At 51.8% G+C, this 22,906-nt stretch overlaps 1 protein-coding gene across 1 annotated transcript in view; it reads left to right on the top strand.

Moving 5' to 3' along the window:
- The window catches only part of CA5A (carbonic anhydrase 5A), a gene marked incomplete at both ends in the record, with an annotated part of 30,522 nt that extends 9,378 nt beyond the window's left edge, over positions 1–21,144 (top strand). Inside the window, 5 exons of the mRNA XM_081106862.1 lie at positions 10,273–10,391; positions 12,503–12,598; positions 12,752–12,814; positions 18,420–18,575; positions 21,001–21,144. Coding sequence (XP_080962988.1) covers positions 10,273–10,391; positions 12,503–12,598; positions 12,752–12,814; positions 18,420–18,575; positions 21,001–21,144 — 578 coding nt within the window. The remainder of the gene's footprint in view (positions 1–10,272; positions 10,392–12,502; positions 12,599–12,751; positions 12,815–18,419; positions 18,576–21,000) is intronic.
- Between the last annotated feature and the right edge of the window lie 1,762 nt (positions 21,145–22,906).

Genomic DNA, 22,906 nt, shown 5'->3' with positions numbered 1-22,906 from the left:
TTTCCAGCCTCTAGCCCCCACCTTTTCAGATGATCTGTCTTCTCCGTTCACCTCTATTGGATATCAGGAGCCGTGGGAGGAAAGGAAATGGAAAACACAGCCGAAAGACGGAAAGTACTAAAAAAAAAAAAAAAAAAGTTTTGTAGCAAGAAATGGAGATTAATGAGATTCTCCCACAATTAAAAGAGAACAAACCCTGGATGTACTAAAAGGAAATGCTCCACGAGCAAGGGAGGAAGTGAGCGGAGAAGGCGCGCGGGGTAGAGTAATTCTGCATAAAATGTGATCCCTTAGGTTGGGTAACACCAGCAGGCGGGAGCCAAAAACGCAAAGCGAAACACAACTGGGAGGCCAAGGACATTTTCCGTCAGCGTGGAAGGTTCCAGCAGTGCTTCCAGCGGGTGAGGGACACACGTGCTTGGAGAGGAAGTCCAGCCAGCGAGGATGAGTAACAGAGGTGGAGGCAGGGGCTCCTTCCAAGGAATGCGAGTGGTGCTGAGGCCCAGGACGAAGGGGCTGGTGGAGCCATGAAGGACTTTACAGGAAGGGGGAGAGGGCCCTGCCGTCAAACCCATTGAGCGCCTCGCACATGAAAGAAGACCCCTTGAGCCAGCGCAGCGATCCTTCGGATCTTCGCGTGATGAATGACAGCACTGGTTCCACCTGATGGGCAGGTTTAGTGCAGAAAATGTATCCAAGGTCCAGGTTCCAAGGCCGGGGGTAGACCCCCTGCTGAGCAGACACTGTTCTGTGAACCAGATCCTAGCTCACTGCTGCTTGGCCGTGACCACTCACCGTGCTAACTGGGGAACGTTGTCAAGGCATTTAATTCTCACAAATCCCAAGAGAGGTAAATATTTCCACTTATTGGAAGAGGATACCCACATCCAAGAGTCAAACCCAGAGCTGTTTCCAAAACCTCCTCCCTCCCTCCCACCACATGGAGAAGCCGGTGCGTCTGTTCTTGCTGACAGTGCGGGGCCTGACTCCCGGGCGCTGGAGGCCCTGCTGTCCCCCATCCCACCCCTAGCTGAGGGGAGCGGGTAGAGCAGCAGATGGCTTCCATGCCTCTGTCTTCCTTGCCAGGTCCATCTTCTTTGGGGGGACAGGGTCCTGGGCTGCCCCTCTAGCACCCAAGTGGTACCTCATCCTACTCCTCAGGGGGTGGGGTGACAGCATGGGGTTGATGGGCTCACTCTCAAGTTGAAAGATGACAGGGTGTGAGACCACGTTCCTCCGCTTACCATTTGGGTGGCGTGAACATGTCACCTACCCTCTCTGGCCCTCGGTCTCCTCCTCTGTGAACTGAAGCTCTGACTCCGGTTGGCTGTGGGGAGAGTAGAAGAGGACCCGTGTGACGTGCTTAGCTCCACGGCCGAGAACCAAGCACTAGGTCAGGGATAGCTTTGCCTGCTGTGGTGCCTTCCAAATCAGAGGGTCAAGCAAAGCCTGGCTGTGTGCTTGTTTACTGTCTGCCACTAGCCCAGGGGTGGGCAAACTTTCTGACTCGAGGGCCACAATGGGTTCTTAAACTGGACCGGAGGGCCGGAACAAAAGCATGGATGGAGTGTGTGTGAACTAATATAAATTCAAAGTAAACATCATTACAGAAAAGGGTACGGTCTTTTTATTTTTTTAGTTTTATTCATTTCAAACGGGCGGATCCGGCCCGCGGGCCGTAGTTTGCCCACGGCTGCCCTAGAGGGAGCACGGAGAAGGCGGAGCCTGGCTCTCTGGCCCCCGAGGCCTCTGGGTTTGCTTTACCAGTGGGCAGATGGAGGGCAAACGGAAACCTCCAGCCTGGAGGCTCCACCGGGACTTGCGAGCGGCCTTCCTGAAAGGTCACTCACTCGCAAGGACAGTAATCGGCAGCGAAGGCACCAGGCACTGAAGCCACAGCCCAACATCCTTTGACATGGAAGTGAATTTTAAGTCATTTCTAAAGTGGGGCCAATCACAGCCTTTGTCCTCTAGACGACAATAGATACCCGTCCCCACTGCCAAGCGGTCCGGCTGGCAGGGCCCTCGTTCACCACTGCAGAATCAGCCGCTGGCGCACACGCAGGAGGTGAGCGTGCGCTTGCTCCTGGAGCGAACCTGTGACCTGCACACCCGTGTGATTTCCACGTTTGCAGACCTCACTTCCATCGGGTGGGAATCTCCAGGTGTAGCCAAAAGGGGGCTGCCGGGGAGCATCTGGGGCTCCCCCCGACAGGCAGGTGGGGCCTGGAGAGGGGTCTGGCACTCAGCAGCAAGAACTGCTTTGCCATCTCTCCGTGCAGGACCCAAGTCCCAGGGACCCAAGTCCCAGGGGACCCCTCTGCTGGCTGGGCGCCTGCAGTGAGGCATGAGCTAGTGGTCCCAAGATGATGCAGAGGGGAGGGGAGGGCGTCCCGGAGGGAGGGAAGGCCGTGCTGTCAGGAAGGGGACTGTGGCTGCAGGTCGGAAGACGACGCCTTGCCTGGGATGAAAGACTGTGATGATCACACTCATCCGGGGCAGTTACTTTCCCTGCAAATGTGTAAATTGGCAGTCTGGTTCCTAAAACCATATACTTTCCATCTTCATTTAAAAATGAAGATGTATTTTATCTGCTACCTTACTTATCTACTGGTCCTGGATATGGGTCCTTTTGGAGGTTGGCGGGAAGTGTGATTCTCCCTCCACGGGAATAATAACTCCCACCTAGGAAAACGCTCTGCCCTCTGGGACCCACGAGTCCACAGCACTCCCAGCCCCCTGCAGCCAGTCCCCGTGATGCTCTCTTCCTGCTCCCGCTCTCCCACCCTCTCGCCTCCCCTCCCCCACTGCTCCCTGCACTCGCCATTTCCTCTTCCCTGGCATTCTTGCACACTCTGATCACACCGTCCTCCCAGCTCCCCCACATCTGGAGCGCGGCGAGGCTGAAGAGGGCTCCCAGACGGACATGACGGATGTGGCGAGTCTGAGCCCCGGCTGGTGCCAACAGTGCTCTACTGAGCAGGAAGCGACTGGGAAATGGGCGATCCTCTGAGGACCCTCCGAACCCCTGTCATGTTGTTAACGCCCACATGGTCCACTGATTCCGAGACTGCTCTCCGTCTCCACCATTAGGCACGCAGCTGTTCCCCGGTGCTGCCACAGAAGCACCCAGGAATCAAACGTACTTGTTCCGTATCAGAGGCTACAACTGCAAACCTGCATTACAGCAGCGCAGGCCACTTTCTCTTGGCAAGTTCCTACTAAGCACTCACTGTGGGTGGAAATGCGCTAAGTCACAGAACCCTCCAGGGGCCGTCCTTGCTCACAAGCTCCCAAGTGAGGAAATATGTGGAAAGGTGAAGTGAAAGATAAACCAAGTCCTGGATGGAGAGGGGACAATGTGAGTGTGCCATTCCCCACCCCCCACTCCCTCCAGGAAGACATGATCTGTGGGTCCTGAATCCTCCCAAGTCCCTGCTCAGGCCGCAGGCATGGCACCTGCTGCCCTCAGGGAGAGCCGCAGCCTGCGGGCCTAGCAACCACGCCTGCAAGAAAGGTGCAGAGCTGAGTAGGCCGCTGCGCTTCCCAGGCTCTGAAAGGCAGAGAACCCGTGATTGTGTGTGGCATGTTGGAAGGAGGAGGGAGAGGAGGAGGAGGAGGAGGGGGAGGAGGGGGAGGAGGGCTATGTGTGGCTGGGGAGAGGAGGGGAAGGAGATGGTGGGCGAAAATGGAAAGGGGGCAAGAAAGAGCTTTGAAAGGAGCCCCGGTGGAGGCCTTGGAAGGCGAATTCAAGGCCTTTCTGAAGGAGATGCTGAATAGATTCCTGTGACACTCAGGAGAGCCAACCGCAGAAACTGTTCTTCAGGGCTCGTAATGTGATCGAAAACAAGGTCAATGGCAAGAGCACGCAGCCTCCGGCACCCAGCTGTGCTCGGGTGCCTCTGCTCCAGCACGGTGGACGCCCAGCCCACATGCCTACCTACGTGCTGAGGTTAGAGTCAGGCCGGGAGCTGAGGAATCAAACAGTTGATGGCTTGGGCAAACCTCGCATGATGTGTCCATTTTTAAAGATCAGAACATTCAAAGTCTGCTGATGAAGGCTCCCCTACTTAGCCACTGCCAGCGCCTACCCCTTTGCCCCCCACCCCATTTGCCCTGCTCCCTCCTCCTCCGACACTTGAACCATCCATCTGTGCCATCCTGGTGGCCTACTCCATCTCCCTCCAGTTTAGGTCCCCCCAAAGCACTGAATCCGTGCCTGTCACAACATGCAGACCTGCTCAGCCTCATTAGCTGTCTGCCTGCCTTTCTGGGTTCCCAGCTCCCAGGGGTCAGGATGACATCTGTACAATTCTCTGGAGATTCCCCAGTACTCAGCATAGACTGTGGCACACTGTAGGAGCTCAGTGAATATTTGTTGAATGAATGAATGAATGAATGAATGAATGATTTTTCCTCTTTTATGCATCTGTGGCTGGCTGAGCCCCTTCTATTTTTAAAAAATATATTTTATTGATTTTTTACAGAGAGAAAGGGAGAGGGATAGAGAGTTAGAAACATCAATGAGAGAGAAACATTGATCAGCTGCCTCCTGCACACTCCCTACTGGGGATGTGCCCGCAACCAAGGTACATGCCCTTGACCAGAATCGAACCTGGGGCCCTTGAGTCTGCAGGCTGATGCTCTATCCACTGAGCCCCTTCTTAAAGACAATCTCTTAAGATAATGTTTATCCTTCAGTGTCTTTATGGGAAGGTCCTATCTTGGGAGAAATAGTGGCTGTTTCAGGTGACTGAAAATCTCTGCTTTGATGATGATGGTGATGAGCATTTTAATAAGAATAATAATACCAATAATAATAACAGGAAGTGCTGCCGCCAGTTGAGACCTGCTGGTGTTGGGGGCTGTGCTGGGGAGTGTTTTGTCAACATCACTGTATTAGTTCCTCTGATGTTCTAATGAACTAGTGTCATTATCTTTTTTCTTTTTTTAAAAAAAATATATTTTTTATTGATTTCAGAGAGGGAGAGGAAGAGAGAGATAGAAACATCAATGATGAGAGGGAATCATTGATCAGCTGCCTCCTGCACGCCCCCTACTGGGGACCAAGCCTGCAACTTGGGCATGTGCCTCTGACCGGAATCGAACCTGGGACCCTTGAGTCCACAGGCCGACGCTCTATCCACTGAGCCAAACCGGCTAGGGCTAGTGTCATTATCTTTTAAAAGTGCCAAATCTGAGACGCAGAAAGAGAAAACAACCCACGCAGAGCTGCACTGTGTGAGACCGGCCTGTGAGCTCAAGTTTGTATGACTTTAAACCGGAGCCAATAGGTGAGGATCTCCGAGTTTAACTCCAGGGAGTGATCTGGATTCCCTCATTCCGGGGTTCTGGGGTCGGGCTGTGACCCCCACACTGACAGTGTGCTGGTACCTGCTGTGGCTCCCACTTGCCTGGGGAGGGGTGGGGGAGGGCGTTACAGAGAGCTTCCTGGTCTGGAGAACACACGGAAAACCTTTGACCTCGAACTTCACAGCTTCAGAATATTGGTTAAACCCCGGAGTGGCACCAAGGACCGGCTGCTCCTCGGTGATGTCGTGTTAGTTGCCGTTTTGACCAATTTGAATATCTCAAACGCCTCTTACATTTATTTTAAGCCTTAAAACAGCCGTGCCCAGCAAAAGACTGCTTATCCTTGGAACACCACCGAACTACAAACAGGTGGCGACGAGCTGCCACTGTTGTAAGCACAGAGATGGTCGTGTCTGGGACCAGCCAAGGGCAGCAGGGATCATCCTCCAATGCCATCTGTCCTCGGGGGTCTGAAGGGTCTGGCAGTCGCTGGTACAGCACCTGCTCGTGGAGAAGTCTGCGGTGATGCACAGCCTCCTCTCTGTGGACAGACCCTGTCCATGGCAGAGCCTGGGGGCTAGGGGCTGGCAAGCTAAAGGCCCCTTTCTGTACTGGGCTTGCCTTTTTAAAATGTTTTATTGAAGCGATATTTTTTGACACAGTGTTGTCTCTATGAAAAGTCAGGCTGAGATTTTTAAAACCCGGGGCTGCAATCTGAAACCGGGCTCCTAACTTTCCTGGCCAGAAAAACCTCAGTTTGGCTTGAACCCTGCTACGCGAGCTGATGGTCTGAACCTTCAAGCAGGCCTGGGGTGAGGCCACGGGGTGACCTGGGGCAGGTGACTTCACTCCTGAGTCAGTTTCCTCATCTCAAAAATGAGCTAATGGCACCTGCTGCGAGGAGGCCCCACGTTCCCTGGGGGAACCTGAAGCGCTTTGGGCAATGCCCAGCACTAGCAGGTGCTCGATAAATGCCGGCTTGTTAGGTGGTAGCTTCCAGCATGCACTCACTGCCCCTCAGGTGCTGACGGTACACAAGCTGGCGGACGCTGCCCGCACAGCACCCAGGACACAGGAGACGCTGAGCAGTGAGAGCCCTTCCTCTTTAATCGGCTATTTCATCCCAGACAGAGACATGTCGATGGCTGCTGGGTTTTGTCTTGGAGCACTTCCAAATTGCCAGGCATCGTGCTAAGAACTTTGTATTTACCGCATCACTTAATTCTTGTAGTGTCCCTCCTAGTAAACACTAGGATCATCCCCATACTACAGATGGGGAAACTGAGGCTGGACCAAGATCACTCCGCTTGGAAGAGATGGTGCGGGCATCTGACTCCAGACCCTGCTCCCACAGAGAGGGAGACAAAATAGGATTTCCCAGTTTTTAAATAAATACACAGGCACTTTGCTTGTGGGCTGTCTTTGCCGGTCGGGCTTAAGAGACATTATTACAGTGAGATTCTTCTCTGTGGTCCATGTCTGCTGAGGTTCCTGAGCGCTTCCTGACGCCCTCTTTTTCTCTTCTGAAATGCATTTGAAAGAGTGAGGCTGCAACCCTCAAAATGGCAGATCCCGGTGTGTCTCCACCCATCGGCCACATGGGGGCGCTCCAGCCCAGCCCATGTTACAGCCTAGCCCTGCCTGCCCGCCCCAGACCTCTTCCTCCTCGCTACCCTCCTGAAAAGCTTATCTCCTTATTTACATTTGCACATGACAGGCTAGCGAGGGGCAGCAGGCTTTTGGGGTGTTGGTTCTGGGTTTGCTTGGTCCCAGCCCAAGTTTCCAGCAAGTCCCTGGTTCATGTACAAATGACCAGAATCAGCTTGAACGGGAGGAGACCTATACTCTGGAGGCCCCGCTGAACAGGGACATTCTTCCCTGCAGTGGGAGAGCCCCGGGATTTCAAAGACAGACTTCCATTTATGTTCGGGCTGCCTGCAGCAATAAAGCAAAGAAGAGCAGGGGCAGACAGGCGGGAGTCTGCCTGGTGGGAGGCTGCTTCGGCCAAGGGTCCTGGGGGCGGTTTGATGTGGGAGTGGAGTGTGGTCATGGGCTCCAGTCCTGCTCAGAGTGTGAACTTGGGAAAGTCTCCTGACCCCTGCACCTCCTCACCTTACAGAGGACGGAGCCAGGCTCTGTGCTCACAGTCCCCGCCCCTCCCAGCGGCCTCTGGTTCTGGCTCTCTGTGGCCGGCAACAGTGGGGAGTGACTTTGCTAAAGGTTATTTTTGGCGGGGATCTGGCAGGCTTCCAGCTATCGGTGAATGTATGCCTCATGCAGTTGGTATCTTTCTTTTTGGAGACCTGACCTATGGGCCTACTTAGAAGTCTAAGATGCTTGAGCTGGAAGGGACCACAGGAACCATGTAGGTCGTACTTCCTTTTTAATAGAGGAAGGAGCTGCGTCCCTGAAAGGCTACATGACATTTAGTCACCGGCATCATCATCATCATCGTCTGACAACACTTTACAAAGTGACCTCCCTGCCATTATCTCCACTTATCCTGCCAACACTCCTCATTTCACAGGTGGGGAGGCTGGGCTCAGAAAGGCTGAGCAACTTGCTCAAGGTCACACAGCAAGTTAGAGCTAAGCTGCAAATCCAGCTCTTGAAATAATTATAGTGTTTGGTGGAATTCCCTAGGAATCTCAGGCAGTGCCCAAGCTACCATGGGAAAGGCTGCATTCTGCTGTAATACACAGATCTGCTTACTGAGTGATTTAACCAATCAATGAGCTGAGTAATCCTACTCATTCACCCACCAGGTGCCTCCAATGGATGTATCCTGGACTAAGTGCTGAGAATACAATGATGAGCAAGACAGAAATGGCCCCAGCCCTGGGAACTCGAGTGGATGGTACTTAGCTCGCAGCCTTCTAACTGTTCACCAGTTTGTGTCCCATTCAATTTGTCCCTTAGCTGAAACACCCATCATTCCTGCCTTCTGAACTTATGTTCTGGAAAAGATGATACAGATGTGCGTTGTATCCCCATGGTTACCTTCTGCGTGCGCGAACATGGCCAGTCTCGGGCTCTCAGTCCCAGGGTACCTCCTGGAGGACGTTTGGTCAGGTGACAGGCTCACCTCTCCGTCACTAAGCGATGTACTTTGGTTGCATGTGGTCTCTGGCTGCCCAATGCTACAAACTCCCTTTCCACCACAGATACAAGGTGCCAGGGAGAAGTGCACAAAGATGACCTCTGCCTGCGCTTCATGGTTCTGTAACTCCTTAGATTACATTTTGTGCTTTGAAGGTTAAAGGGCAAAGGCGCACATTTTGGCATCAGGCCTGGGTTCAAATCCTAGCTCCAATTGCTGCACCTCAGGGATTTCTCACAACCTATTTAACTACTCACCATAAATTAAAATACAACATAAAACTACACAGGCCAGTCTGCACGAGCATCCTCACCCCCTCGAAGGAAAACAATCACCCCTCCTGTACTTCTAACCGCGAACATCTCCGTTAAAGCCTTGCAGTTTGAACCACCCGAGAGGCTCTCCTCCTTCATGTCACAGTACTCTTGGCCACTGATGGATTCAGACTTTATGATTTGAAATGTGGGGTCTTGTTTTCCTTTATCTCACCCAAGGATATGTTTTATTGATTTGAGGGAGAAAAGAGGGGAGGGGAGAGAGAGAGAAAGAGATCAGTTGCCTCCTGGAAACACCCTGGCTGGAGATCTAATTCACAACCTAGGTATGCACCCTGACTGGGAATTGAACCCACAACCTTTTGATGAACAGGAAGATACTCCAGGCAACTGAGCCACCTGGCCAGGAGAAAATGTTCTTATATACTTGGTAGAGAAAGAGATATTTCTGCCTGTTTTTGAAAGTAGGGGTGTAATTCGTGTGCGTGTTAAGGAGAGTAGAAGATTACTTTATGAACCATAGAACTTTATGGTTGGACGAGACCCTAATGACCTTGACCAACACCCTCATTTGTAGTCAAGAAAGATGGCGGGAAGCTTTACAACTTGATTGGGAGCAGAATCATGAGCTGAACCGGTTTCTTGTTTATAGTTCAGTGTTTCCTGCTACAAATACTTTTTACGGTAAAGACCAAACAGAAAACGCACTAGCCGGTAGCATTTGACATGTAGAGGGGCTGAGGCAAGCAAGGCCCCTGGAATTCACCCCACCGCTCTGCCATGTCTTCCAGACTTGTCCCAGCCACCCCAGTAGCACAAGCTCACTTCAACCAAAAGTGAGATGTCCAACAGTTACCATTGCGTTTGTTCACGGAAATCTATTAGCAAGTGCAGCGAGGGGCAGGCCAAGCCATGTACATCGGAGCCACCCAGGAGACAGTTAAAATGCACTGTTCCTGCCCTGACCCTGAGCCCCTGGATGGCTCTCCTGCAGTTGGGAGCCAGACTCCTCCTTGGCGGATGCTCAGGTCTGAGCCCTAGTACACCAGGCTAACAGCTCTTGGGGAGGCTCCGCCAGGCATTTAGAGTGACTTATGAAGGAGTGTTCCTATAAAACCTGGTCATACAGTGGGACTAGACTGAGCTAGAGCTGCATCAAGACCAGAGTTAGTGGAAAAGGTAGCATGTTGTAGTTCAGAATTTGTTTAAAATCTTGCTCTTAACATATTAGTTTATAAAATTATTTGTTGACAGGATTTAAGCCTTTTTTTTTTCATTCAAGAGACATATTTTTTTTTCTTAGTTAAGGAATCTGGAAATCTTATAGGACAGGCATACATCTCAAATGGTTATTCTTTGCTTCATTGCTGTGGGGAGGGATTGAGGCCCTACCGCCACCTGGTGGCAGCACTGGAATCTGCATCGCTACTGTGAGCATGATGTGGGCCCGCCTGGGGCCGGGTAACTGGGACATGGGGCCCACCTTCCAGTTTGTCATTTCAGCAAGACAGCGGTCGACAGTGAAATCATGCGGCTTCGATCCGAAGAACAGACAAACTAACACGCACGGGTTTCATTTTTCAGGAATTAGCGGTGGCCCCTTGGAAAACCACTACCGCCTGAAGCAGTTCCACTTCCACTGGGGAGCAGTGAACGAGTGGGGGTCCGAGCACACGGTGGAGGACCGCGTGTACCCGGCAGAGGTGTGTAGATGTCCGAGCGGCCCACATGCGGACGCCGTCCACGTGCCGGGCCCCTTGTAGGGTGGCCATCCATCCCAGTGGCCCAGAAACAGAGGGTTTCCTGGGGTGTGGGACTCTCCGTGCCCCAACCAGAACAGTCGGCCACTCCACCCGTTCAATCACACAACCATCCTGAAGGGGGGGTGTTTTTAGCACCTTCATTTAACAGAAGAAGACGCGGAAGTTCTAAGAGGTTGGGTAGCTTGCCAGAACCAGGCAGCTGGGATTCAGGAACAATCTGTGCTCTAAGCCTCTCCCTCAGCCCCGCGCTTGCTGGTGGTCCACTTCCCACTCACACCTTCCTGTCCTTCAGGGTGTGAGGCCACCTATGGAGAATCTGAAAATCTTTACAATAGAGATCATCCTAAAAAAAAGTGACCTCTGAAACATTAAAATAAAACGGGAGTCAGGGAAAAAATGAGCAGAGATTAATGCTAGGAACTGGGTTTTGTAGTTACTGTGGGGTGATAAGTGGTAATGTATAGATTTCCCCCAATATTTTATTATGAAATTTTTCCAACAAACCAAAAAATTGAAAGAACTGTACACCGAGAACCCGTGAGTCTGCCACTAAGATTCTAAGATTAATGTTTTGCCGTGTTCACTTTATCAGACGTCTGTCCACCCACCCACCCCTTTATCCACCCACCAACCACCTGCCTTTCAGATGCATTTCAAGTTACGAGCTGTTTTTGTTTCAACTTTCTGTCGCCATTGTTATGGGAGTAATACTATAGTTAAAATCGAACTAGAGTCCAGCCAGCCCCCAAAATAAAAATGACCAGCAACCACACACCCAGGCGTGATCTCTGGGGACAGTTTATAAAGAGGCAATTACATCTATTGATATAATTACACACATGTTTACAAACGTGACAAAAATGAAAGAGCAGCGGCTTGCAACATGCTCCCTTTCATTTGACAACACAAACTGTGTATCCGCACCACGGTTTTTAATGTTTACAGATATTTTAACAGAGGAGCTTGTTGTAATTTATTAGCATAGAGGCGAGATCAGCGATGGGACCCACGCATGCTGTAAAGTGCCGTTTCCGGTGGGATGTGGAGGGCAAAGCCAGCTCCAAAGGTGGCGTCTGTGAAGGCAGGAGGCTGCAGTCAGGGCTGTGGGACAGCTGTCTCTGTTTCTGGCAGATTGCAATAGGACAGCAGGTGGGGGGTTCCAGGTAAGCCACAGAGAAGCAGGGGAGGCCTCGCCACCCCCATTGTCCCCGGTGCACATGGCTGGGAACACTGGGACTTGGGAGTGAGGTGCCACCTGGAGCACACGTGGGCCCCGGCAGAGGATCAGGGCCCTGGAATCCAGCAGCGCCTGGGGAGGGCTTGCTGCCTCGGGGTTCGGGTCTCCATTCAGAAAGACCTCACCACAGCTCACTCCTGTAGAAGGAAATCTGTAAGGACACCCAGGCCCCATCCACGTCTGAGCCAGACCAGCGTGGGCAGCACCATGCGCTCTCATCACAGAGAACCCCGAGCCAGTCCAGGGGTGCTGGCTCTGCCTCCTGCTGGCCAGTGACCCAGGACAGCCTGCTTCCCAAGCCGGGCCCCTGCCCCTGATTTAAACCCTTGCCATCTGGCCAGTCCTGATGCCAGAAGGAAGGGTGTGAAATAAGGACACAGGAAGTTCAAGCGAGGGCGACACATGGAGAGAAAAATGCAATATTGGGGGGCATTAAAATTATTTGTTGTTTATGTGAAATTCAAAGTTTGGGGGCCCTGCATTTGATCTGGCAAACACTTTCAAGGATATCTGAAAAAAATATGAAAAATAGCAAATAACCCACTCTCTCCAACCCCCATTCCTATTTTATAAAGTTAAAACGAGCCTCTTTCTCTCCCACCAAGAACGCGAAGGCCCTTACGGTCTGTGATTCTAGCAGCCACGTGGGGCTCCGAGCATGCTGGTGGCGCCCGCGTTCCTTACCCCGGCTGCTCAGGCTGAATTCATTAAAACCATTGAATGGACACGTAGGTCTGGCACACAGCAGGGGGGCAACGGTTTCATTTCTTGCTGCAGCGTGATGGGTACAAGGTCTCTTCCTCCTGTGTTTCAGCTGCATTTAGTTCACTGGAATGCTGTGAAATACCCAAACTACAAAGAAGCTGTAATGGGGGAGAACGGCTTGGCTGTCATAGGCGTGTTTTTAAAGGTAACCTCTCGCTGGGCTGGGGCGCCGCCCTCCTGGTGAAGAAGTGGTGTGCGGCCACGGGGCTGCTTTTTGAACAGTCCCTGTAGGATGAGGCGCGCTTGCCGCCCTGCCCGCTGCCTTTTCGAATGAACATGTTGTGTCTGTGCCGCGCAGCTGGGGTCCCACCACGAGGCGCTGCAGACGCTGGTGGACGTCTTGCCGGAAATAAAGCATAAGGTAAGCCGCGCATATCAGAGTCAGCGTCCCCGGAGAAGCACGGCCGGGCAGAGCACTGGCTCGTTGGCAAGGGGTAGACGGCCAGCTGGTGCGCGTGCCGAGGGGGTCTGAGTCCCATCCTGAAATGGAGCTCGCTGGGGCTGACTCCAGGTGTGTCGCGCACTGGCCCACGCTCTGCTGTCACTGTGTCACTGCTGTTCCGGGGCCCCTGTCTTCTCAGTATAAATGGGGTGTGGGAATCGATTTGAGTTTCCCCCAAAATCCAGTCATTCAGGCAGCATCTTGAAGATTTTCGCCCTGTCGCCCTGCACTGGCCCTGTCCTGAGCAGTGACATCCATTAACGCTAACATCTGTTTTAAAGCTGATGGAAATAAATACCTAACGATTAACCTTTAAGAGTGCCTACCCAAGTGCCACCTGGCACTCTCCTGGGGGGGACACAGGACCACCCATCCCTGAGAGCATGGAGACCATGGGAAGAGGGAAACCCACAACCCACCACGCGTGGGAGGCAGAGCGCATCTTGGCTCAGCTCCCCTTGGACACCTTGTCGCATTAAGCACAACAATGTCGCTTTTCTCCAACATCGGCTAAGAGAGGACTTTGATGGAGAAGTGGACATTCCAAAGAAAGGCAGTTTATTTGTTCGGGGGCAAACAAAAGCATTCTGAGAGGGAAGGAGTCGCTGTGGTCCTTGAACGTGGTCCTTGGACGGATGGGGCTCCCACCTGTCTTAACAATGGTGAGCGCGGCCCACAGGAAGGCTGGGGGTCAGCCCTTCCTTGGCTGGCTCACGGGGGCCCTTTGATCTGTGTGGTGCCTTCCCCTTGATGTGGGCCTCTGCGTGGGCCTTGTGGGACCGAGCCCAGATCACCCTCCCCACCCCCCGCCGCCATGGCTGCCAGCTCAGGAACTCCACAAGGACAAGGTGCTCGGAGCGTCCTCTTCCTCGCTGGTCTCCGGCCAGAGTAAACCTGGGATGTTTTCCCCACCAGCATCCACCGCCTACATGGGGTGGCCTCCGCCTCCCGGTGGGAAAGAAAGGAGCTGGCTGTGAGGTGCTGTTTGCTCAGGGGGTGTTTCCCTCTGGAGAGTTCCCTCTCCACCCCCCTACCCCCCCCCCCCCACACACACACACTCACATGAGTTAACTCAGGGTCTCCTGGGCCAGCCACCAGGGAGGAATGGTGTCTGACGTGCGGTGACAGGAGACGCTGCCTGGGCCCAGTCTGGTCCTGAGGATCATCTCTGGGCCTCAGTTTCCTCACCTGAAGCATAAGAGAATCTTAGAGGTGAAAGGCCCAGCCCTGGTGAGCAGGAGCCGCGCTCCATGGGACGGGAGGTGTCGTCCGTCGGTCATTTGTCACAGTCTGCACTCCGTCCTGGTTCTGGCTGATTTTTTTAAATTTTGCAGTGTTACGAGTCATCTCTCTGGTGTACATTCTATCGGTCTTGACACATTAGTGGAGTCACCCAGCCGGGCCCACACAAAACCGTGCCCCGCCTGGTATGTCCCATCCTGTGGCCCTCGCACAGTCGTGCCCCTGCCCCCAAGCCTGGGCGACCACTGATCTGTTCCAAACCCTATGGTTTTGCCTTTTCTCCCATTTTATTCTCCCACGTTGTACCGAATGGAGCTTCCTTTGTCCACTACCTTCCCTCTTTCCCAAGTGGGATGTGCATGTTAGAAAAGAGAACGGGAAGACTTTCGAGTGGGCGCCCACCACCAGGAGCCGGTTTGTCCGTATTCATGCTGCACGCTGGTGCAAACCCATGTGCGTTCCCAGCTAATCCTCTAGCCAGCAGGGCTGACAGACACAGAGAGAAGGGGCCTTAGCTCGTTTTAAGGGCTCCAAGGGGGAACAGCTTTCTGAACCCTGATGTGCTTGAGGGACAGGACACAGAGCTCTGAGGACATCACTAGAAATACATAGATGTCCTCTCAAAATTGTAATTGGCAAGTACCTGGCAGTGGGTGGTAGCAGCCCACCAGCTGCTCCTCCGTGTGACCCACTGCCTCACACCCACCCTGCAGCCCCGAGGGGGTTGGGACAGACCTCCCGGCATCTGGGTCCAGCCACTGTCTAAGTGTGTGGTTCTGGGAGAGTCACTTACATCGGTTTACTTTCTGCATCAATAACATAAACATATCCCTTAAAGGGTGATTCTAAAAATTCAAGGTAATGGTCTCAGAAGGTGCCTGGCAGCCTTTGGGGCTGGACAAGGGGAGCAGGAGGGGATGTGTCTGTCACCACAAACCCACTGGTACGTTTTGCTTTTTGACCCACGACCTCTGTGACCTGTTTCCCTCACGAGTGACGCAGACCGAACAATGGAATGCCATTCGGCATGAAAAGGAGAGAAGCACCAACCAGCACACAGCAGCGGGAGGGGCCTTGACGGTATTGAGCTGAGAGAAGCCGGACACACAAGTCCGCATGTTGTGTGATTCCATCTGTAGGAAATGTCCATGTAGGCAAGTGCACGTGGACTGAAAGCAGATGGGGCCTGTGGCAGGGGCGGCAGGGTGGAGCGGTGAGGGAGGGGACTGCCACAGGGTTTACTGGGGTTCTTTCTTTTGAGGTGAAAATGTTCTAACTTGACTGTGATGGTGGTTGCACATCTCTGTCTGTGAATACCCTAAAAGCCGTGGATCTGGACACTTTACAGCAGTGAGTTCTACGCTATGTGAATTACAGTTCGATCATGCTGTCCTGAAGACATTCCTAGATAATTAATCACACAGTGGAACAACACCTGCTCACGCAAGGCGCCTCATAATTGCCCATTGGTGTGAACCAATTTCCTTTTTTTTTTTAATCCTCACCCACGGATATTTTTCCATTGATATTTAGAGAGGGTGGAAGGGAGAGGCAGAGGCAGAGAGAGAAACATCGATGTGAGAGAGACACATCAATTGGTTGCCTCCCGCACACGCACTGATCAGGGATGCTGGTGGTGGAGCCTGCAACCGAGGTATGTGCCCTTGACTGGAATCGACTCTGGGATTATTCAGTCCCCAAGCCGATGCTCTATCCACTGAGCCAAACCTGCTAGGGCTCCATTGATTTCTGAGAGGGAAAGACAGACAGAAATATCGATGTGAGAGAGACACATCAATTGGTTGCCTCCTGCACAGCCCTAACCAAGACCCAGGCTGGGGAGGAGCCTGAAACCGAGGCACATGCCCTTGACTGGAATCGACCCTTTGGTCTGCAGGCCGATGCTCTATCCACTGAGCCAAACTGGCCAGGGCCCAATTTCCTTCTTGTGGGCCAACATCTCTCCACTTCTGATGAATGAATGCCAGCAATCAGGGTACGAGCCAGGTCGTCCGGGCCCCGCGCCTGTGCCTTTGAAGGCTGGGTGGAAGGATTCGATGTGCAGAATCCTTCTTCTTTGGGAATGAGAGGGTGTCTGCTTCGTGCTTAAATCCTCCCTAGTGCCCAGCCCGGTGTTGAGGCCGGATGTTTTACGTTGCGTGCGGGCCTGTCCCTACCTCTCAGTTTCACTCGATTTATAGAGGGTGGAGCCCACCATCTTGGGCCGTCAACCTGAGGGACCCGAGGGATCATTTCCTCTCCGGGCAAAAGCCTGTCGGGTGCCTCTGCCTTACAAGGAGGCAGACACTGGCAGAGGCCCTCCTTCCTCTTTCCACCCCAGGCGCCGTGCTGAGCAGCGTCCAGGGAGCGCCCCTTCTCCTGCCTCTGCTGGTAGATTTTCTCAGTGGCCTCAGCCGGACAGAAGCAGGGGTGTCCCCCTCTGTAGGACCCCCACCCTGTCTCTTTTTACTGCCTTTGTGTGTCATTTACTCATTCCAGCCATGTGGCCACTTTGCTGTTCCTCTAGCCCAGTGGTTCTCAGCCTTGGCTGCACATTAGAATCACCTGGGAATCTTTTTAAAATCCTGATTTCTGGGCCTCATCCTCCGGAAATTCTGTTTCTTTGTTACTAATGTTGTGGCCCCGCCCCATAAGAAAGAAACAGAATTTCCGGAGGATGAGGCTCAGAAATCAGGATTTTAAAAAGATTCCCAGGTGATTCTAATGTGCAGCCAAGGCTGAGAACCACTGCCCTAGCCCATCAGGCCGCACCCTACCTCAGGGCCTTGGCGCTGCCTGTGTCCACCCCCGGAACCTGCATGTCTTTGCTCAAATGTCACCTTCCCAGTGACCATCCTTCTTATCCACCCCCCCTCCCACCCCCCACTCCCTACTTTATTTTCCTCCATCACTGTGCAAATGCTAGAAATCTACTTATTATTTGGGGTACTGCCTGCTTTCTTCTGGTAAAGGGAGAGCTCCATGAAGGTGGGTGGTTTTGTACCCCAGAGCCTAAGATAGCATTGGGTTTACCGTGAGTGCTGAATGCAAAGCTGTGAGTGAGTGAGTGAATGAATGGATCAACCGTGACATCTGATCGGTGTCCCCTGGAACACAGGTTTCTCCTTACCCTTTTATAAAGCACAGAAAGCGAGCAAACTGTGAGTTCTGAACACTGGGCTCCCAAGCAGGACATGCTGATGGGAGGCCCTTGTGGGAGCAACGCAGAACTCTGGGGACACAGTGGTCGAGAACAGCTGTCCACGTCCACCAATCCCGCCTGTTCCCCGTGAGAAGGACAATTCTGGCATATGCTCCACGCAGGGCACCCTCCTGAGTGTATGTCCTCACCGCGGCCCTGACACCCAGGGGTGGCTGCTTTAGAGAGAAGTTCAGCTGTGTTGAGGGGCAGCCACTGTGGAAACAGTGTGACAGTGCCTCAAAAAACTAAACTCAGAATTCCCATAGGATCTGGCATTCCCATTTCTGGGTAATATGCAACATAATTGAAAGCCGGGTCTATATTCATGTTCACGACAACCGTACTCACAATAGCCAAGGAGTGGAAGCTCTCCAAGTGTCCACTGTTGAATGAATGGATAAACGCGGTGTGGTTTTTAAGACTAGCCGGTCTTAAAAAGGGGGGAAATCCTGACACATGCTACAACATGCATGTACCTTGAAGACGTTTTGCTGAGTGAGATAAGCCAGTAACAAAAGGACAAATAGTGCGTGATTATTCCTCTCATACAAGGTCCCTACAGGAGTCAGATTCCTAGGGACAGAACGTGGGATGGTGGGTGCCAGGGACTGGGGGAGGGGAACGGGGAGTTAGTGTTTAATGGGGAAGGAGCTCCAGTTTGGGAAGATGAGAAAGTCCAGGAGATGGACGGGGGTGATGGTTGCACAACAGTGTGGATGCACTTACTGCTACAGGACTTAAAAATGGTGAAAATGGTAAATTTTATGTTATGCATGTTATTTTACCACATTTTTTAAAGTATAATATTTTCACAGCCTGGACATGGGAAAATAGATAACTTTAAAAGAAACTGTATAAGCATTTGGTGAGGATTCATGCTCTGCGACAAGGGTCATATTTTCTTGTTACTGCTTCCAAATGTGACAACCGTGGCCTCACAGCCTTTATCTCGGGGAACACACTTCCCTCCCAGCCTTGCGAAGCCACATCTCTGAGAGAAAGATAGAGCCGCTGCCTTCCTCCCTGAGCCTCTGCCCCTCCCATCTCCGCCTGATGCAGCCTGTGGCCTCTGTCTCTCAGGATGCACGGGTGGCCCTGGGCCCCTTCGAGCCCTCCTGCCTGCTGCCCACCTGCCGGGATTACTGGACCTACCTGGGCTCGCTCACCACTCCCCCGCTGACCGAGTCTGTCACCTGGATCGTCCAGAAGAAGCCCATTGAAGTGGCCGCGAACCAGGTGAGCTGCGCCTGCAGCTGGTGAGGTGGGCCTGTGCTGAAGAAAGTGTGTGGCAGTGGCACTAAGATACTGTCAGTGAGCACCGTGGAGTTTTACCTTTTGGTGCGTTTTGGATGTCCCTGCACCAGAAGGAAGTTCCAACTGAAGCACAAGCTTGTTGCGACTGAACAGAGGTTCCTGAAATCACAATTCTTTGACCTTGAGATATTAGTGTGTGAGGGAGACAGAGACAGAGAGAGATGGGGTAGGGGCGGGGGGGGGGGAGGGGGGGTAGGAAAGGGTAGAGGAAGAGAACACTTTAGTTTGTTCCACTGTTTGGGTGATAGAACAGTAAGCTACAGAACTATATATGCTGAGATAAAATTCCAGAAGGATTGTGTTAGTCAGCTATTGCTACAATAATGCTGTGTAACAAACCTCCCCAAAACTCAGTGGCTTATAACAAACATTTGTTTTTTGCCTGCTTGTGGGTTTATTGATTGTCTTGGGAGGCTCTATTTTCTTTCCTTTTTAAATATATTTTTATTGATCTCAGAGAAGAAGGGAGAAGGAGAGAGAGAGAAACATCAATGATGAGAGAGAATCACTGGTCAGCTAGGGAGGCTCTGTTTTAGGTTGTAGATGTCTGGGCTTCACCGAAGGTGGTCAGTGGTTGGGTTGGACCCAGTGTCTCTCATGCTCCTTGGACCAGTGACTACCAAGGGCTGGTTCTCATGGTAAATGACAAAAATGCAAAAGGCAAGCCAAACGACACATGCACACTTAAGGCTTCTGCTGGCATCACACCCATTCCCATCCTGTTGACCAAAGCAAGCCACAATGGCAAGGCCAAAGTCAGTGGGGCAGAGAGGAAGGGAGTGAATATTTACTGAACAATAACCCGGTTTATCACATAGATACACACCAAAAAGTCACTACTCGTTATCCCAGGGTCATAGATCTGCAGTGGTTTTTATTGTCTTCCTTTTCCTTATCTGAATATTCTGTGGTTCTAAAATAAGTAGATATTACATATATATTTTTTAAGTTGCAGTATCTTTTTCTTTGGAAATCTAGAATCAGGAGAAAGTCCGTCTGTTGAGGGCAGTTTAGATTTAGGGATGATAACTACACAGCAAGCACGCTGTCACTGTCCCACCCCTGCCTCAGGCAGAGGCCTCTGATCAATCTCAGGAGTATTTATCAGCTCTGGTTCAACTGTCCTTTTCTGAGGGCTCTAGATGCACTCTCAGAGGTACTTCCAGCCTCACGGGTCTGAAAACATTCTCTTATTTAAAAGTCACGGAATGGTGCCCTTTGCCTTGCGAGTCTGAACTTTGAGATGCAGGCTGCAGATCACCCATCCTACCCCCAAACCAGAACTATTGCAGACATCAGGACGGCCTTGGTGGAAGTATGACCCCTGTTACTAAGACCCCTCTGTCACTCAACAAACATGTAATAAGCACCCATTCTGGGTCAGGTTTGTAGCAGGAGAGAATGTGAGAGGGGTAGGAAAGGAGAGGGTGGTGCAAAAACAATATCAGTCTCTGCAAACTGCTGTCTGCAGGGAAATGAAAACAGGGTTGGGTGTTATTCAAAAATACAGATCAGAAGCCCCTTACCCTGACCAGGGGAAGTGGGAGGTGTGTGTGCACCCCCGGGGCAGTGGAGGAGAGGAGAGAGGCTGCATTTCTGAGAAAGTAAAAAAAAAACACAAAAAACCTGCCGTGAGCTTGAATGTCTGGGAGACTGTGCACCACGCCCCACAGAACTCCGCAGGGCACTTCATCAACCACACAGATCTGTCTTGCCCAGTAAGTGGTCACTGTACAGATAAAATGTCACTTCTGTATTAAGTAAACATGTGAGTTATTTTCACAGAGCTCATAAGTATATTATGAGAACAAATGAGATGATACATAAAAAATAATCCTTTAGTTCCTTGAGTGAAAAGTAAATCAAAGGAGTGTATGCAGTAGATCTCTATTGCTGTGTAACAAATAGCTCCAAAACTTAGTGATTTTTTTTTAAAAAAAAATCGTTTATTATCTCTCAGAGTTACTGTGGGCCAGAATTTGGGGTGGTTCTGCCCGGGATCTCTGATGGAGCTGCAGTCAGGTGTCAGCTGGGGCTACAGTTTTCCGAAAGCTTGCCTGGGGCTGGAGGCTTCCTGCCCAAAGTGGCCCACACAAGTAGCCTGCAAGAATGCACGCCATGTGGGCCCCTCCATGGGCTGTGTCAGTGTCCTCACAACATGGCAGCTGGCGTCCCCAGAGACCCCGGTGGAAGCTGCAATGCCTTTGCTGACATCGCTCAGGAGTCCCCTCTGCCATGTAGTATTGGCCACACAGGCCATCCCTGATTCACGGCGGGAGGGACTACACAGGCCCTGGCAGCTGTTCACTGTCCCTGCACCCAGGTGACTGGTGGCTCTCTGTTCCAGCTGGCCGCGTTTCGCACGCTCCTGTTCACGGCACTTGGTGAGGAAGAGAAGTCGATGGTGAACAACTACCGCCCACTTCAACCCCTGATGAACCGGAAGCTCCGTGCATCCTTCCAGGCCACTGAAGGGAGCACCGGATCCTAAATTCATTACGTCCAAGTCAGTGGGCTGAACTGACTTTAGAAAGAGGAAGTATTGTTTCCCAAGTCTCATGGCCTGATCATATGCAACCCCTGACATTAAAAAGAAAGACAGAGATCATTGTTTTAGTCAATGTACTTTTCAGCTGCAATGAAAATCACTTCAAAGAAAGGGCGTGGATACCCGGGACCCGGAGGATCTCATGGGACTCGCAGCAGGTCCCGGCAGCCTCACGGGCCGAGCAAGCCCCCGACTGACGTCATCCGCCCAGCCCTCTCTCGGCTCCATGCTGCCCTCTCCTCAGGTGGTGTCCTCTGTTTCTCCACACTCATGGTCGCCCCGTAGGTCCCAGGCAACAGAGTCTCGATGTATCAGTGTCCCGGGGCTCCTATAACGACCCCAAACGGAGGGGTGAAACATCAGAAATACATTTTCCCACAGTTCTGAGACTGCAAGTCTGAGGTCGAGGTGCCGACACTGCCAGGGTCTGGTGAGACCTCTCTCCGTGGCTTGCAGGAGGCACCATCTCGCAGGGCCTTTCCTCTCTCTCTTCCTCTTATAAAGCCACCAATCCTATCGAATTATGACCCCACCTTTACGACCTCGTTCAACCTTAATTATCTTCTAAAAGTCCCATCTCCAATACAGACATATTGGAAGTTAAGGCTTCAACATATGAATCGGGGCTGGTGACACAATTCAGCCCATAGCAACCATAAACTGTGGGCCTAACCCGACAGAAGTGTACTGTCTCACAGTTCCGCAGGCTGGAAGTCCAAATTTAAGGTGCGGGCGGGGCGGTTCCTCTGGAAGCTCCAGGGGAGAACCCATTTCCTTGCCTTTTCCAGCTTCTCTAGGTGCCTACGTTTCTTGGCTTGAGGCCCCTTCCTCCATCTTCAAAGCCAAAGGTTTCTCCAAAGTGTTTGGTTGTTCAGGACATGCCACCATTCTGGGTGTAATGGTTTCTCTATGTTTTTAATTATGGTGAAATACACATGAAATTATCATCTTAACCATTTTTAAGTGGACAGTTCAGTGGCATTAAATGCGTTCATAATGTTGTGCAGCTATCACCGCCAACCATCACCATAGCTCTGCTCGCCGTGTAAAGCTGAAACCCTGTCCCCACGATGCTGAATGCTCTAGGAAGCCATGTGACAGGAATGACGCAGTGTTTGTCCTTCTGTGACTGCTTGTTTTCTCAGCATAATGCCTACAAGTTCACCCACGTCGTAGTGTGTGTCAGGATGTCCTTACTTTTTCCTTTTAAGTCTGAATAACATCCTAATTGGTAAAAAAGTATTTTTATTTTTGGAACATTTACATCCTCTGGTAGGGATGCAGCTCTGCAAACACCTAATCAGGTTGTCTTCGAACATTACCTTACAGTCGGATAAACAGTGAGAAACAGCACAGGAAAATAAGCAAAGGCTGTTTGTCTACCACGGAGTGTTTGTCTACACTCCGTCTCAGTCGGGGGAGGTAAAGAATAAATGTACTCACTACCGTCCACAGATAACACCTAAAATCAGAGAGGACCTATGTTATGAGTGTGGTTTATGGTGGCAGAGATTTACCTTCCACGCCCCCCCCCCGCCCCCCCGCCCTCCACCAAATCACAGAACTTCTTATGGGACCAACGATTTACAGTCTGGCTTTGAGCTGCTCAGTGTCCCGCACCTACTACAGAGATGGCAGTCCTCAACTTCCTTGCGTCCGTGCTTCGCTGGAGGAGTGCCGTGCTCGCGAGCACCCGTCCTATTCC

The sequence above is a fragment of the Myotis nattereri genome, assembly GCF_964212035.1.
Source record: "Myotis nattereri genome assembly, chromosome: 15".
NCBI lineage: Eukaryota > Metazoa > Chordata > Mammalia > Chiroptera > Vespertilionidae > Myotis > Myotis nattereri.
The sequence above is the reverse complement of the archived record's forward strand: the minus strand, read 5'-3'. Positions and strand labels throughout refer to the sequence as shown.